At 41.0% G+C, this 18,050-nt stretch overlaps 1 protein-coding gene across 6 annotated transcripts; it reads right to left on the bottom strand.

Moving 5' to 3' along the window:
- Positions 1–1,194: 1,194 nt before the first annotated feature.
- LOC112254113 (endoplasmic reticulum-Golgi intermediate compartment protein 3) lies at positions 1,195–16,853 on the bottom strand. Of its 6 annotated transcripts, XM_024426347.2 has the most exons (15): positions 16,701–16,852; positions 16,441–16,511; positions 15,185–15,272; positions 14,844–14,963; positions 14,577–14,670; positions 14,122–14,287; positions 13,698–13,755; positions 12,487–12,501; positions 11,400–11,431; positions 11,211–11,307; positions 6,903–6,967; positions 6,607–6,743; positions 5,329–5,384; positions 3,484–3,549; positions 1,195–1,498 (listed from the first exon to the last, which is right to left on the bottom strand). In XM_024426347.2, exons 1-15 carry the CDS (start codon positions 16,786–16,788, stop codon positions 1,449–1,451), a joined length of 1,203 nt encoding a protein of 400 aa, XP_024282115.1. In that variant the 5' UTR covers positions 16,789–16,852; the 3' UTR covers positions 1,195–1,448. The 6 variants fall into 6 exon arrangements, with proteins under 6 accessions (XP_024282115.1, XP_024282116.1, XP_024282117.1 ...); XM_024426348.2 differs by lacking the exon at positions 12,487–12,501 and having other exon boundaries at positions 16,701–16,853; XM_024426349.2 differs by having other exon boundaries at positions 1,195–3,549; positions 16,701–16,851.
- Positions 16,854–18,050: the final 1,197 nt, after the last annotated feature.

Genomic DNA, 18,050 nt, shown 5'->3' on the forward strand with positions numbered 1-18,050 from the left:
CAGACTGTTAAACAGCCACCACTAACATTGAGTGGCTACTGCCAACACACTGTCAATGACACTGACTCTACTCCAGCCACTTTAATAATGGGAATTGATGGGAAATGATGTAAATATATCACTAGCCACTTTAAACAATGCTACCTTGTATGTTACTTACCCTACATTATTCATCTCATATGCATACGTAGATACTGTACTCTATATCATCGACTGCATCCTTATGTAATACATGTATCACTAGCCACTTTAACTATGCCACTTGGTTTACATACTCATCTCATATGTATATACTGTACTCGATATCATCTACTGTATCTTGCCTATGCTGCTCTGTACCATCACTCATATATCCTTATGTACATATTCTTTATCCCCTTACACTGTGTATAAGACAGTCGTTTTTTGGAATTGTTAGTTAGATTACTTGTTCGTTATTACTGCATTGTCGGAACTAGAAGCACAAGCATTTCGCTACACTCGCATTAACATCTGCTAACCATGTGTATGTGACAAATAAAATTTGATTTGATTTGATATGGACAAAGACCATTCAAGTGTTCAAGATCTTGGGGTCACTTAGCGATGTCCTTGTTTTTTAAAGAAAAGCAAATTTTTTGTTCAAAATAACAAATTGATCAGAAATACAGTATAGACATTGTTAATGTTGTAAATTACTATTGTAGCTGGAAACGGATGATTTTCCTTTGTTTCTGGCCATTTTGAGCCTCTAATCGAACCCACAAATGCTGATGCTCCAGATACTTAACTAGTCTAAAGGACAGTTTTATTGCTTCTTTTATCAGCACAACAGTTTTCAGCTATGCTAACAATTGCAGAAGGGTTTTCTAAATGATCAATTAGCCCTTTAAAATGATGAGCTTGGATTAGCTAAAATGCTATTAGAACACAGGAGTGATGGTTGCTGATAATGGGCCTCTGTACACCTACGTAGATATTCCATAAAAATAAACATCTGCTGATTACAGTTACAATAGTAATTTACAACTGTCTACACTATTTCTGATCAATTTCATGTCATTTAAAGAGACAAAAAAAAAAGTGTTTTTCTGGAAAAGAAATACATTTAAGTGACCCCATACTTTTGAACGGCATATTTTACTCAGTTGTTCCTGGGACAGGAATTGGACAGAGGACACTACACAAAATGTCACAAATTACTACATTACAGGCTGGTGTATTCAACATTTATTTTGTCATTTTAAAAACCGTTGAGGATTCTCAATATAAATACGTCTCTCCCACACACACACACAATAAGCTGTACACATGCGCTCACACACACACACTTTCCCTCAACCCCACACACTTTCACTCAACACAGGCCCCTGAATTGGATCTCAAAATGTGCAATCACAACAAAAGAACAATAAACTGCATCATTTGGTCTCCTTAAGTAGTCCTCTCAACGACGGTCAGAGATTCCATCAATCTGGGGTGTATTCACTAGGAACCAAACGAGACAACTGGGAGGGACCTAAATAAATTTTCAAATAAAACTCATTTCAGTTGCAAGTCTTCTATAGCAAAACTTTTTGCACTAATGAATACACCCTTGAACACATTAAAAAACACATTCAACCTGCTTGGGTCCAATGTCATAGCAAATAATTATGTAAATGAAGGGTCCATGATTGGAGATTAGAAATTAAAGGGATGGGATAAACATGTCCACGACAGTACATTTAGGGTAGATGAGAATGGCAAAAAGGTATATACACTGAACAAAAATAAGCGCAACATGTAAAGTGTTGGTCCCATGTTTCATGAGCTGAAATACAATATCCCAGAAATAAGCACAAAAAGCTTATTTCTCTCAAATGTTGTGCACAACTTTGTTTACATCACGGTTTGAGCATTTCTCCTTTGCCAAGATAATCCATCCACCTGACAGGTGTGGCATATCAAGAAGCTGATTAAACAGCATGATCATTACACAGGTACAACGTGTGCTGGGGAAAATTAAAGGCCACTTAAAATGTGCAGTTTTGTTACATTATACAAAACCACAGATCTCTCAAGTTGAGGGAGTGTGCAATTGGCATGATGACTGCAGGAATGTCCACCAGAGCAGTTGCCAAAAAATTTAAAGTTCATGTTTTAGAGAATTTGGCAGTATATCCGACCGGCCTCGCAACCACACCAGCCCAGGACCTCCACATCCAGCTTCTTCACCTGTGGAATCCTCTGAGACCAGCAGCCTAGACAGCTGATGAAACTGTAGGTTTGCACAACCGAAGAATTTCTGCACAAACTGTCGGAAACCGTCCCAGGGAAGCTCATCTGCATGCGCGTCATCCTCACCACGGTCTTGACCTGACTGCAGTGGCCACTGGCACGCTGGAGAAGTGTGCTCTTCATGGATGAATCCCAATTTCAACTGTATCGGGCAGATGGCAGACAGCGTGTATGGCGTTATGTGGGTGAGTGGTTTGCAGAGTGCCCCATGGTGGGGGTGGGGTTATGGTTTCGGCAGGCATAAGCTACAGACAACTAACACAACTACTTTTTAAAGCAGTGATGAAGACCTTGAGGCCGATACATAAAGCTAAAGAGCAGTGATACTAGCAAGAACATTGTGCAGGTTTCTTCTTTTTTCTCACTGAAGGCAAGTTGAATGTCATGACAAGATCCTGAGGTCCATTGTCACTCCTGTTTCAGCATGATAATGCACAGCCCCATGTCACAAGGATCTATACACAATTCCTGGAAGCTGAACATGTCCCAGTTCTTCCATGGCCTGCATGACACCCGTTGTGCATGTTTGAGATGCCCTGGATCAAGGTTTAAGACAGTGTGTTCCAGTTCCTGCGAATATCCAGTAACTTTGCATAGCTATTGAAGAGGAGTGGGACAACATTCCACAGACTGCAATCAACAGCTTGATCAACTCTATGCAAAAGAGATGTTGCTCTACATGATGCAAATGGTGGTCACACCATATACTGACTGGTTCTGATCCACGCCCCTACCTTTTTTTTAAGGCATCTCTGACCAGATGCATATCAGTATTCCCAGTCATGTCAAATCCAGATTAGCGCCAAATGAATTTATTTCGATTGACTTTTCCTTATATGTACTGTAAATCAGTACAATCTTTGAAATTGTTCCATGTTGTGTTTATATTTGTTACGTGTATATGGGAAGCAACTGATAGATACAATGTGCTTGGACTGGGGATGAATCAAATGTGATCAAAAACATCTGTTAAATCACTCTTCTGTCCAGTGATTCGGTCTTTCATTGTTTGTATGGATAAGGGATGTAAAAACAAAAATAACTAATGGGAGACTTAGCGGTCAAATTTCCTTTCCATATTGAGGGAGATTATTCTGATTTTGTTTATTGCCATGTTAGTTAGCATCAGTTTGTAGTCACTTCCCTTTTACAGATAGGCCCTTCCGGAGAATGATGAACAGTCTGGTTTGCCCTTGTGCAAAACACTTCACTAAGATGCCTTGCCTAGTTCAATCTTCTTCTGGATGGCTTTTGCCGAGTGGTATATCAAGGAATCAATTAGTCCAGCCACTGGGAAAAAAGATACAAGATAAGGCATTTAACATGACAAATAGTTGGACCACCATCCAAAAGGCTCATTCCAACAAACTACTACAGTGCCTTGCAAAAGTATTTCAGCCCCCTTGGCGTTACTCCTATTTTGTTGCATTACAACCTGTAATTGAAATGTTTATTTATTTATTTGGATTTCATGTATTTGGACGTACACAAAACAGTCCAAATTGGTGAAGTAAAAAAAATTATGGAAAAGTGGTGCGTGCACCTCCTTTGCTATGAAGCCCCTAAATAAGATCTGGTGCAACCAATTCCCTTCAGAAGTCACATAATGAATTAAATAAAATCCACCTGTGTGCAATAAAAACATAATATAAAAAACATGTTCTGAAAGACAACACACACACACACACACCACCCCCCCCCAAGAGTCTGCAACACCACTAAGCAAGCAGCACCATGAAGACCAAGGAGCTCAAAACAGGTCAGGGTCAAAGTTGTGAAGTACAGATGGGGGCTGGGTTACAAAAAAAATATCAGAAACTTTGAACATCCCACAGAGTCCATTATTTAAAAAATTGAAAGAATATGGCACCACAACAAACCTGCCAAGAGAGGGCCGCCCACCAAAACTCACGGACCAGGCAAGGACAGCGTTTATCAGAGAGGCAACAGACCAAAGATATCTCCGCTGTGGAGCTTTGTAGCTCCTTCAGGGTTTGGAGTATCTGTCCATAGGACCACTTTAAGCTGTACACTCCAGAGCTGGGCTTCACAGAGGAGTGGCCTGAAAAAAGCCATTGCTTAAAGACAAAAAATGAGAAACGCATTTTGGCAAACACCAAATGTGTTGTGGGAGACTCGCCAAACATATGGAAGGAGGTACTCTGGTCAGATGAAACTAAAATTGAGCTTTTTGCCATCAAGGAAAAAACTGTCTGGCGCAAACCCAACACCTCCCATCACCCCCACACTGAAACGTGGTGACAGCATCATGGTGTGGGGATGTTTTTCATCGGCTGGGACTGGGAAACTGGTCAGAATTGAAGGAATGGATAGCGCTAAATACAGGCAAACCAGTTTCAGTCTTTCAGAGATTTGAGACTGGGAAGGAGGTTCACCTTCCAGCAGGACAATGAACCTAAGCATACTGTTAAAGCAACACTCAAGTGGTTTAAGGGGAAACATTTAAATGTCTTGGAATGGCCTAGTCAAAGCCCAGACCCCAATCTAATTGAGAATATGTGGTATGACTTAAAGATTGCTGTATACCAGCGGAACCCATCCAACTTGGAAGGAGCTGGAACAGTTTTGCCTTGAAGAATGGGCAAAAATCCCAGTGGCTAGATGTGCCAAGCTTATAGAGACATACCCCAAGAGACCTACAGCTGTAATTTCTGCAAAAGGTGGCTCTACAAAGTCTTGACTTTGTGGGGGGTGTGTGAATAGTTATGCACTCTCAAGTTTTAGTTTTTTTGTCTTATTCCATGTTTGTTTCACAATAAAATATATTTTGCATCTTCAAAGTAGTAGGCATGTTGTGTAAATCAAATGGCGACCCCCCCCTTAAAAAAAAAGAAATACATTTTAACTCTAGGTTGTAAGGCAACGAAATAGGAAAAATGTCAAGGGGGTGAACACTTTCACAAGGCACTGTACCTCCAGTAGTGCATAGTATACACTACCTTCAAACTGAGAAAGCCATCACTAATTAAAAACAATATTAAAATGATTAAAGATGTATTGAGTGACATGTTTGCTGCATTTGAAATATGGGATTGCAGAGGTGCCAACCTGTAAATACACCTCCTACGATGGCACACAGTCCTGTAAGAAAATGAGTGAATGATCTGAAAAAAAGAGCAAAACATGTTTGATATAACACACGGATTTTCCATTGAGGGTCATGGACACCACACGTTGAACATCTCATGCCAAAATTACGGGCATTAATACAGAGTTGGTCCAACCTTTGCTGCTATAACAGCCACCACTCTTCTGGGAAGGCTTTCCACTAGATGTTGGAACATTGCTGCGGGGACTTGCTTCCATTCAGCCACAAGTGCATTAGTGAGGTCCGCACTGATGTTTGGCGATTAGACCTGGATCGCAGTCAGCATTCCAATCCATCCCAAAGCTGCTCGATGGTGTTGAGATCAGGCCTTTGTGCAGGCCAGTCAATTTTTTCCACAAAAATCGACAAACCATTTCTGTATGGACCTTGTCTTGTGCACGGGGGCATTGCCATGCTGAAACAGGAAAGGGCTTTCCCCAAACTGTTGCCACAAAGTTGGAAGCACAGAATCATCTAGAATATCATTGTATGCTGTAGAGTTAAGATTTTCCTTCACTGGAACTAAGGGGCCTAGCATGTGAAAAACAGCCCCAGACCATTATTCCTCCTCCACTAAACTTTACAGTTGGCACTATGCAGTCGGGCAGGTAGCGTTCTCCTGGCATCCTCCAAACCCAGAATCGTCGGACTGCCAGATGGTGAAGTGCAATTCATCACTCCAGAAAAACGTGTTTCCACTGCTCCAGAGTCCAATGGTGGTGGGCTTTACACCACTCCAGCCAACGCTTGGCATTGCATATGGTGATCTCAGGCTTGTGTGCACGGCTAATAGGCCATGGAAACCCATTTCATGAAGCTCCCGATGAACAGTTCTTGTGCTGACATTCCTTCCAGAGGCTCGGTATTGAGTGTTGCAACCGAAGACCGATGATTTTTTACACGCTACGTGCTTCAGCACTCTGCGGTCCCATTCTGTGAGCTTATGTGGCCTACCACTTCTCAGCTGAGGAGTTGTTGCTCCTAGACGTTTCCAGCTCTAGCAGGGCAGAAATTTGACAAACTGACTTGTTGGCAAGGTGACATCCTTTGACGGTGCTACGTTGAAAGTCACTGAGCTCTTCAGTAAGGCTATTCTACCACCAATGTTTGTCTATTGGGATTGCATGGCGGCACGCTCAATTTAATGCACCTGTCAGCAACGGGTGTGGCTAAAATAGCTGAATCCACAAATGTTACGGTCTCCACATATACACAAAATAATGTTTGAAGCTACCTACCTCTGTTTCTCTGTGAATTTGACCATCATAGGGGAGAGTTCATATAATACAAACACACCAGGTAGGCCCTGGTCTCCGATCAACCCATTGGCTACTTTCTCATGTCGCGTTACAGAGAATTGGTTTGTTTTAACCACCTGTAAGACAAGTAATACAACAATGTCCTTGTTTGATGCCCAAGTACCATGTAAAAGGAAATATAAAATACAATTCACTCAATTTAATCTGATATAGCGATAAGATTAACTCTGTGAAATACCTACATTTCATTGCTGTCATGTACAACATATACTCACCTCTCCATCCCATTTCACATAGATGGTTGGGACAATCTTCACAAAGTACTGATACATCATGGAAGCTGGAATAAAACAGATTTTTCTATCATTTGCTGAGGTCGAGCACATGTAGTCTGGACAAATGCAACATTACTCTGCATGAACACGAGGTACTATAGCTTTAACATCACATCATTATCTGGCTACACACCACCTCAGCTAACTGTCGACTCCAAGTAATGGCCGCCTGCTAGAAAAGCATTTCAAACATCATCGAAAAAGAAAAGGTTGTCTTCAAGTGACTGATAACCGTAGAATTAGAACATAGGCGCTCTATGCTGATAAAACCTACATTTCACTATAAACCATGTCAAAGACAATACAACTATTCTTAGCGTGGTAATTAATATATATATTAATGACCATGCATAGATATTTCATACGGAACAAGGATATTTTGTATAGAAACAAGTATATTTTAAGAACTGGTTTAGTCGTCATATGCTGCTGGTGAGTCAACTTTTTAATGCAGAAGGATTGTTACTCAATTACGAGGAGATAGATCATTTTTTTCTCGTTACAATATCCCGGTTACACTTAGAGTTCGCCATAGTCTTTGATAGTACTCCATCTGTAACTCAGGTTGTTCAGAGGTAACAAGACCTTGTCTTATTGAGAACTGGATTAAGAGAATGTGACTCTACAATAGGAAACATATGTTTCTCCTTGCTCCCTCAGAACAACAGATCTATACGTGCTTTATTTCAAAGGGATTTTGTATCAATACCTTGTCACAATTTACTGGAGTACATTTGTCAATAATATCTGTTGGAATAAAAGTCATTATTACCACACAAATACCTGCTTGTTAAAGTCAGAGGCCTCAGAATTATTACCTGAAGAAACTCAGTCATTAACTGTAGTTTGTGTTGAGCATCCAGAAAGAGTTCGGCATTTATATTGGCGTTGTCAACATGTAAAGAAATTATGGAAAGATATCTATTGTTCTATAATTGTTAATATTCTTGATGACTTGTTTGTTATGGGAAAATGTGCTGCTCGGTTTCCTTAACTATAATAAGGATAAAGAAAAAGAATTATACATCTTAAATCTAAATTGTTCCAACAGCAAAATGTCATTCATAAATGTAAATTCACACAAAAAAACAACAAAAATAAATCTTCCATGTTTTCTATAAGGAGTACATTAAGACCATTCTACTCCCAATAAGAAAGCTGTTAAAACAATCAATACTTGTGTCTTAAGGGCTTTGTATAATCTGCAATTAGTTGTACCCCTAGCATGTTATCATTGTCTGTTTGTATACTTCTTGTATGTATGGCTCCCGAGTGGCTCAGCGGTCTAAGGCACTGCATCTCAGTGCAAGAGGCGTCACTACAGTCCCTGGTTCGAATTCAGGCTGCATGACATCCAGCCGTGATTGGGAGTCCCCTAGGGCGGCACACAATTGGCCCAGTGTCGTCTGGGTTTGGCCGGGGTAGGCAGTCATTTTAAATAAGAATTTGTTCTTAAGACTTCCCTAGTTAAATAAAATATGTTCCTGCAAAAAAAAATAATTGTGTACACACATCCTTTCAAGGTCTTCAAGGCCACACCAAGGTGACATGCTAACCAGTTAGCCAGCCAAAACTCAGCTAGCTGGGTAAACAGAAGCTTGAGATAAAAGGTGGACAAAGTTTAAAAGTCTGCATGCACGTCGCAACACATTAGTTAGCTACATATCAAAACCTGCTTTCGGTGTGCAAATAACGTTGCTAGCTAACTCCGCTAGCTTAGTTTGTCACTTAAACTTAACCACTTGTGTACTGTAAAAGCAGATTACAATTCAAATATCTAGCTGATAATCATGAAGTAAGATGTTTGATTTGTGTATATCTTGTTTCGTCCATTGTTGCCACTGTCCTGGCTGGAAGAAGGTTGAGTAAATGGGGAGGTCAAGCGTGAGGTAATACAGTAGGGGGAGAGAGTCCTTCTAAAATAATGCTCAAAAAAAAATAAAGGGAACACATCCTAGATCTGAATGAATTAAATATTCTTTACATAGTTGAATGTGCTGACAACAATCACACAAAAATGATCAATGGAAATCAAATGTATCAACCCATGGAGGTCTGGATTTGGAGTCACACTCAAAATTAAAGTGGAAAACCACACTACAGGCTGATCCAACTTTGATGTAATGTCCTTAAAACAAGTCAAAATGAGGCTCAGTAGTGTGTGTGGCCTCCACGTGCCTGTATGACCTCCCTACAACGCCTGGGCATGCTCCTGATGAGGTGGCGGATGATCTCCTGAGGGAGATCTTCTCCTCCCAGACCTGGACTAAAGCATCCGCCAACGCATGGACAGTCTGTGGTGCAACGTGACGTTGATTGAGTGAGACATGATGTCCCAGATGTGCTCAATTGGATTCAGGTCTGGGGAACGGACGGGCCAGTCCATAGCATCAATGTCTTCCTCTTGCAGGAACTGCTGACACTCCAGCCACATGAGGTCTAGCATTGTCTTGCATTAGGAGGAACCCAGGGCCAACCACACCAGCATATGGTCTCACAAGGGGTCTGAGGATCTCATCTCGGTACCTAATGGCAGTCAGGCTACCTCTGGCAAGCACATGGAGGGCTGTGCGGCCCCCCAAAGAAATGCCACCCCACACAATGACTGACCCATCGCCAAACCGGTCATGCTGGAGGATGTTGCAGGCAGCAGAACGTTCTCCACGGCATCTCCAGACTGTCACGTGCTCAGTGTGAACCTGCTTTCACCTGTGAAGAGCACAGGGCGCCAGTGGCGAATTTGCCAATCTTGGTGTTCTCTGGCAAATGCCAAACGTCCTGCACGGTGTTGGGCTGTAAGCACAACCCCCACCTGTGGACGTCGGGCCCTCATACCACCCTCATGGAGTCTGTTTCTGACCGTTTGAGCAGACATGCTCATTTGTGGCATGCTGGAGGTCATTTTGCAGGGCTCTGGCAGTGCTCCTCCTGCTCCTCCATGCACAAAGGCGGAGGTAGCGGTCCTGCTGCTGGGTTGTTGCCCTCCTATGGCCTTCTCCACGTCTCCTGATGTACTGGCCTGTCTCCTGGTAGAGCCTCCATGCTCTGGACACTACGCTGACAGACACAGCAAACCTTACCACAGCTCGCATTGATGTGCCATCCTGGATGAGCTGCACTACATGAGCCACTTTTGTGGGTTGTAGAATCCATCTCATGCTACCACTAAAGTGAAAGCACCGCCAGCATTCAAAAGTGACCAAAACATCAGCCAGGAAGCATAGGAACTGAGAAGTGGTCTGTGGTTATCACCTGCAGAACCACTCCTTTATTGGGGGTGTCTTGCTAAATGCCTATAATTTCCACCTGTTGTCTATTCCATTTGCACAACAGCATGTGAAATTTATTGTCAATCAGGTGTTGCTTCCTAAGTGATTTCACAGAAGTGTGACTGACTTGGAGTTACATTGTGCTGTTTAAGTGTTCCCTTTATTTTTTTGAGCAGTGTATATTGTTTTATGTATTCTCCAGACACTCGTCCTCACAAGAACGTACTCAAGAGAATGCACTCGGAGCATGAGTGTGGAGCACAGTAATATGCATATTGAGAAACATCCATTGACTTCTCAAACCCCAAATCCCAGCCTGGTCTGTTTCGCAAACGTTCCCGGGAAGTCTCTCGATGTTGCGCCTCTGGCTTTAGAAACTCTGTGGCTATATGGAGCCATTTTAAATGGGATTCGTGATGGGCTTTGCAGTTGGGATGGCAGCTGGTGTCATGTTTGGAACATTTTCCTGTATAAGGTATGTTAGTGAAGTGAACTACTTACCTTATACACGTAGGCCTATACTGAAATGCAAGACATAGAAAGAATGCCATAGTCTACTTGGCCATCACCGATTTCTTTACTATATCAGTTTTGATAAGACTATTGCAGCCATCCAAACTGCATATTGTAGATTGTTCAATTAGAACTCCAGTGTTATGTGATTTTGTTCAAATGCTGTATTCTTACTTCCCTCAGGGGTGGCATGAGCGACAGAGAGCAGATGGGAGGAGTTGGGAAGATGATGATGCAGAGCGGAGGCATGTTTGGTACATTCATGTCCATCTGCTGCAGAGACCACCTCTACGGCACTTACTTATAATTACACAACGGGACTTTTGTAATAACCTCTTATTCCCATGTCACAACTTCTCCATACTTCTTGGACAAAGTATGTCAAATGCTCTGATTTCAATTGCTGGTAGTAGGTCTAAGTCAAATGTTCGGTGTGGGGAATATGACAAATGGGATAATTACTAACCTTGTGGTGCCGCAACATCGGTGCCATCCAAAGGATTGACGATACCAGGGTAGTCCCTCCCAAAGGATAGATGCTTGATCAAGTGAGTCATGTTGATCTGTAGGACACAAGAAACACAAATAAGCGCTTAAAGGGGTATGGATAACACTGCCTTGGAAAGACAATACTTTCTTTTTTTTAAGTACTTACGTTGTCTAGTCCAAAGCTCTGCAGATCATGAACTGAAATTAAAATGAGACAATATGTCAGGAATGCTGTGATCTGATAGAACATCAGTTACTGTATATGTTCTGTATACTCAAGAGTATGAGGGTTTACTAGTCTCATCAAATCTACAGCTCTCCCATTACAAGTTATTGTTGAGCACACAGCCATCAAATGCAATGTGTTCTTGATTACTGCTTGTACCACCTCAATTAAAGATCAAACCAACAATCACACGCTGGTTATTCAAAAGGACAGTTTCAAATCAGTTAGAAGCAGCTTTGGTTGTCTTTACTAGGCTTTAAGTAACAGGGTGAATTCTGACAGACAACCTCTTCAAATACGAAGTTTGATATTTGACTGGACAATTTAGAAGGCAGTGATGTGAAGGGGATGTGGCCTGAGTGTCAGTCTGTTTGTGCCATCATGCCAATTCCTTGTAACTCAGCCTTTCCTCATTTGAGCAGAAGTCCACCCTCTCTCCTCCGTGACCCGGAAACTGATGTGGTCGAGGAGAGTGTCAATTTGTTAGTAGATGAATGGAAGAGTATCCTCCCCTCCTCGATAGCCACCTTTCATCGAGAATAATGTGTATCCTACTCGAGTCCTTCGCCTGAAGAGTTTGGATATCTACCACACCCCATTTGAAGCAGTTGTTTTTTTGAAGGAGAAAATCATGCAAACATTTAAAAAACGATATCCTACACACACCTTTGTACATATAAAATGTCATGCACAACTAACTAAATGTTCTCACTTGACACATTTTGGGATTCAACCCCTGTAAACTTAATTTGCCTGATGACGCGTGAGAGGAGAATAATTTCATACAAGCTCATTTTTCATCCACGTTCCTTCTCCTCGATTACCTTTGACCTTTTTTCAAAAGGAGGTGAGAGAGGACGCAGGAGTTGAGCAAATCCAATTGAGAAAAGGCACGGTCATGCCGAACTTGGTCTTTGGCTGGACAAGGATAGCAATGGAGTAGGCAAGAACACAAAACAATCTGGAACCAGGCTAGGGGGGGGTGATGTTTACTACAAAAATAAAAGCTACAAAATGATGGACTTACTTTCCACAGCGTGCACTGCAGAAAGAAGAGAGAAGAGTCACTATATGACGCATTTTGGGCTGCACAGAAAAAGCCCGTCCTTAAGAGGCTGGCCAAAGGCAATAAGCCTCTGAAGGGGGTTCATCACATCTGGTATTTCATTACGGCCAAATTCTTATCACAAGGAGATTGTCTGCTTAAAGGCAAAAACTAGACAGTGTAGTACTAGTCTACCGAATAAAATAGAAAATTAAAGCAGCTTTAAGCTGGTGAAGCATTTGCTCTAAGCTTTCGGTACACGTTGTTCATAATGACAAAGGACACCTTTCAATGCCTCCAAGCAAGTTGAGAGACTAGTACTTAGGGCTTACAACTTCATCTGGTTATGTACCATGTTACTTTATCAGCAATCCTTGACAAATTCTTAAGGTAAATCCTATGAAAACAGTACCTTCTATTTTTCTTCAATCACAAATGCATACCTTTAAATTAATTTGGCCTGTCTTCACAGTAACAAAGGTTACATCAGTGACATTGTAGTAACTTTTGTCAAGAAGCTCATCAAGATGACACCAATTGAATTTTTAAAAATCCATTTGCAAACTGATTGCAGAAAATGAATTGCAAACAAATTAATACATTTCACATTATTTAATTTTCAAAGAGAGTGTCATTGCAAAATAAGTATATTGGTGTTATTAGTAGGCAACATTTATGATGAAGCAAGTGAGTCTATCAATTTACAATCAAAATGTTATTTATAAGTGGGGGGAAAATAGCTACTTAGTTTGACACATTTTTTCACCTGTGCCACAAAGATAAAGGTCAGATGTTTTCATGAAATAAAAAATAAAGACAAATTAATGCCTAATGATTGATCCGGAGGAGGAAAGAATGGAAGAAGTTGAGAAAATGAAAGGAGTTATGAAAGAGAAAGACCATTTACCAAATGTTTCACTTCAGTGTTTAACTGGAAAGACTAGTAACGGATGCACTAGAAATGTCTTTACTGGTCTAGTGACAAAGTCTACACTACAAGAGGGTCTGGTACCCAAATCTGGTCTGAGATACAGACTAGTTTAATAAACCACAAGTTGTTTCTAGTAGCAAGTAATCAATTTTAGAATTCGAACCCAAATCAGTCAACCTGCTTCATCTAAGAAATTCAGAGGATTGATAGAAAGCACAGAACTTCTATTTTCCTTAGGTAGATCATTGATATCAGGTCTTACCATGAACATGGGACTGCTGGAAACTCTTTCCTGGGGCAAAGTGGAAATTTCCTGCCACCTAACAACAAAAGAGACAAATTGAAGAGTTCAGAAAAGTCTAACAATGAACGTAATATTTGCAGATTGAAAGTGTATGAATGCATTAAAGCACCTCATAAAATATTACATCTCAGTGGCAGCACATTTCCATCCCTAATTTTATTTAACCACATCTAGAATTCTGTTTCCAAAAAGTGATGATTCATTTCAAATCATGTTGTTTTCAACACTGTCTGACCATTTGAAAGCCAGGCAATTGAAAGTCGAAACATTGTCAGCCATTAAATAAAACGCATTCCTTCTATGAAGTGTTAACCAGTGTGTGAGTACTGACTATTCTTTCTGATTATGAACTTATCCAAAGCGTCAGTCTAAGACTAGTTACCTTGTTGACCTCAAGAAAGCCATATATCTGGCAGCCCTCGTTCTTCTGCTCCTGCATCTTCTGGCTAAAGCCCTCCCTCTTGCACTGCTCGATGGTGTCAGGGTTCTTGAAGGCCCAGCCCCGCCTGCGATACGCTTCCCGTACGTCATCACAGGTGTTACAGCACCTACAAAAAAGCAAAAGCATAAGTAATATGTCAATGTAACACGTACTATCACAATCACATTTTGGACAAAGGATTAGCTAATTTGGTGATAGTCTATGTTCTGCTCAAATAAGGGCTCAAAAAAGTACAAGCTTTCATGGATTCTTTCTAACAAGTCCAATTTCACAGGCAAGGGATTTAAGCTATGAGATTGACAGGGAAACCTCATTGTCTGTCTTTGGTCATGGGAAGTATGATCTGTGAAGCCTGGGAAGGCATTCTGGAGGGAATTCCGGTCATGGGAACTCACTTCAAATCCTCTGTCTCTGCTCCATAGCAGCTTTCACACCGCTCAGGATCTAGCTTACTAGGGTCAAAAATTTCACCTTCCTCTTGTCCCAAATCTACATGAGAGATGACAAAACAATATCCATGACCCAGTGAAAACATGAACTATTCAATACAATTCATATATCTTATTTTCCCAAGAGGGAAAACCTATGCTGTATTCCATGGTGTATAATGCTCTTCAAGTAATAGAACAGAATTAGAAGCAAGCTATTAGCAATATGGTTACCATGTTTCTCTGCCTCTGTAGTGACAGGATTGCCATCCTTGTCGAGCCTTTGCTTGAACAGGTTGTGTTCCACATCCAACTGCTGCTCTCCAGCAACATCCATGGCATCAATGCTGAGATCTGAAGGTGATGTTACAAATGTCATATAGTTCAACTGTGAAATACCCATATTGTTTCATGCATAACCCCCCAAAAGATTACTTTAGATTTTACGGAAGCATTTTGTCAATTTATGCAACTGTTTGATAATATCACAGAAAAACGCACATATAGGGGTTAATTGTGCAGGTGTAAGTTTGTCAAATGTGATGATGCATGCTAGGTTTTCTAAAGTTACTTACAGGCACACGGCATGTTAGGAAATATCACATTAATGTTGATTTTCAGTTTGTCTCCTCGTGATGTGTCCACAAACAATTCAGGATGGACCTGTGTTGGCAGAACAACATTCATATTTTGCAAGTCATAAAACAGTGGTATTTAAAATGCGGACCGGGCCTCATAGATTAAGCAAACGTTATGACAGATGGCTAAATAATTATAACAGAACATAAAATTATAGTGATGTTCCAATTATCCTCAAACAGGCTAGCCAAAAGGATTCGACTCGTTCATTTCTCTCGGTTGGAAAGGCCCTGTGCCGGAATGTGGACAGCCAGAGCTCAGCGCAGTAACGTTATATGGCTGGGAAAACCTACCTCAATCCCTAAATGATTAAAGGTGAATCGAGAAAATTGAAATAGTGCTAGTTTAAATAAACATCAGTTTTCGTCAGAATGCTAGGCTAGGTAATACTAAAGCAACAAACTGCATTCAACACTTCCGGTAGTAACTCAACCAAATGCTAGGTGTACCATTTTAATGGAATCTAATGGGTGTTATAGCATTAGCTAGCCTAGCATGCTGGCATAAACGGCAATTCAATTCAAATCTAGCAGTATTTCAATCTTCTCGAGTCACCCTTCACAATTTCGGGATGAATATGTACAACGACATATTCCATCCCGTGATTGAAGTACATTATCACAGCCTAACGTGATCATTGACAGCTGCCTTGAAGGACACAAATAAAACATGCTGTATGCTATTAATATCAGTGAAATGTGGGTTAAACTGACAACAGGGTGAAGAGCAGAAATCCCAACTATCAAGCAAGTCTCAGCAATGAAGAATTGAGTGTGCGGGGGAGATTTTCGGCAAAGCACCATTCCGACTCAAGAGACAAATGAACTTGAGTAGGATCCTTTAGGCTAGTCATTGCATTTCAGCACCATGTCCACCATTGGAATGTTGCGCATTCCCAGTTGCCCTGGTGGCAATTAACTACCTTTGATTACAAAAAAAAAATTGCAATGGGATCAGCTGAAAAAGATTTGAATACCACTGTTATAAAGTATACAAACCACAATAAATTGTGGCATGCAAAGTTGGCTAGGCTTGCTAGCTGTTATAGTTACTTGTCATAGTTCTCCATTAGAATATCCTTCCGTTTACAAGTGTGATCCATACAGAGCTAGCTTCTTACCCACGTATTTGACTGGCACACTTAGCATGTTCCCTGACTATTTTTAGAAGATGTAACGTTACATTAACCTACCTCCTTAGTGAGATAATACTGCAACTCTGAGAAGAACAGGATCAACATGATGAGACCACTTATGATGGTGACTTCAAAAAGGGGAAAGAAAAAGTCAGAATATCACCAAATCCCATAGAATTTTTGCAAACGACATAGTAATATGTTCTGTTCTCTAGTCTGACAGATCTAGAATGCTAGTCCTACTAACTAGCTACTGGGGACAGTATGTGTTCTGCAAGTAGCTAAGCGCTATCAAAAGTCTTCCCAAAACCACTTACCCGTAGCTCCGCCGCATGTTTTAATTCGGAAATCCTCAAGAGTTTTCGGATAGGCATCAAATTGTTTTAGTTTATGTAGTGTGTCCATCTTCTTTCACACCGTGGGCTGAAATAATTCCCGATACACATCAGTTCTCAACATTTACTTCCGGTACACAAGGCATACGTATTGAACCAATCAGCGCCGACCACGTAGCGGCCCGTGTATACCACCAAAGACGTTCTATTATATTGACAAGATAGTCGAGTAACCATTCTAACAATAGAGGAGTTGACGTACGATGCCTCCCGCCTGCCATGTTGGAAGACCACCCCATTAATTACTCGACAACAACAGCAGAGTAGCCTAGTGGGTAAAGTGTTGGACTAGTGACCAGAAGGTTGCAAGTTCAAACCCCCGAGCTGACAAGGTACAAATCTATCTTTCTGCCCATGAACAGGCAGTAAAACCAACTGTTCCTAGGCCATCATTGAAAATAAGAATTTGTTCCTAACTGACTTGCCTAGTTAAATAAAAAATACACCAAACTGCATGGTAACAGTGCCTAAAACAAATTGATTCATTTTGAGTAGTTACCTGCAGGAAAGACAATGGGGAAAAAACATGTTTACAAGATTCCCTGCAATCATAAAACACCATTGGTGACACTAAGATAAAACTCAAGAACTGTCGCAATAGCAAAGAAACCTTTTGCCAGTCAAGACCTGAACTCAGACAGCTGTCAGTAATGTAAACTCACTCACTTTTGTACATCGCCTTGGTCCGTACAATTGCCCTTATTTTAGCGCCCAAAAAACGTAATACTTCCAGATCAACTGTAATGACAATACCATTGTTAAGCACAATTTCTCCCCTTTCCAACATAATCAATTTACATGACCTAAACGCTGCCCGTTTCTGCATAATTCGAGAAGGCAATGAGCCCTGTCGGGTCTTTTTAAAAATGGAGGGTGGGGAAGCGAAACTAATGTGTGACAGTGAGAAGGAGAGATGTTGTGTGGGAAAGTTGTTTTTTTTCACTCGATCTGTCCAACTTATCACCTTATCACCTCTAAAATGTAAATAAAACACTATAAAGAGTTTATATAATGTGTGATTTACCTATTTGAAGGTTTGTGTCGAATTTGAATCGGGTTTTTAGGGCGGTGCTAAAGTGATCTTAGAAGTAAACAGCAGCTTTGAGAATGATGATTGCATACAATGATGACGCAAAAAATGACTAGGTATGCCCCCCTTACCCCGTCACTGTCCATTTCTTGTTTTTAAAGGATGACAGAAGTGCTACACCTGGTGGTGAGAGATTGTAAGACAGAAATAGTTGCTTTATGCGTGCTGTACGTTACGACATG

This window comes from Oncorhynchus tshawytscha, linkage group LG07, assembly GCF_018296145.1.
Source record: "Oncorhynchus tshawytscha isolate Ot180627B linkage group LG07, Otsh_v2.0, whole genome shotgun sequence".
In the NCBI taxonomy this organism is placed as follows: domain Eukaryota; kingdom Metazoa; phylum Chordata; class Actinopteri; order Salmoniformes; family Salmonidae; genus Oncorhynchus; species Oncorhynchus tshawytscha.

What these genes read in the sequence shown, in the direction of transcription:
- LOC112254113 (XM_024426347.2), bottom strand. Translation starts at nt 16,788, where the DNA reads ATGGACACACTACATAAACTAAAACAATTTGATGCCTATCCGAAAACT. An exon ending in AGTATTATCTCACTAAGGAG is followed by an intron (nt 15,273 to 16,440) that starts GTAGGTTAATGT and finishes CTGCCAACACAG; the next exon opens with GTCCATCCTGAATTGTTTGT. An exon ending in GCTTTCTTGAGGTCAACAAG is followed by an intron (nt 13,756 to 14,121) that starts GTAACTAGTCTT and finishes TTTTGTTGTTAG; the next exon opens with GTGGCAGGAAATTTCCACTT.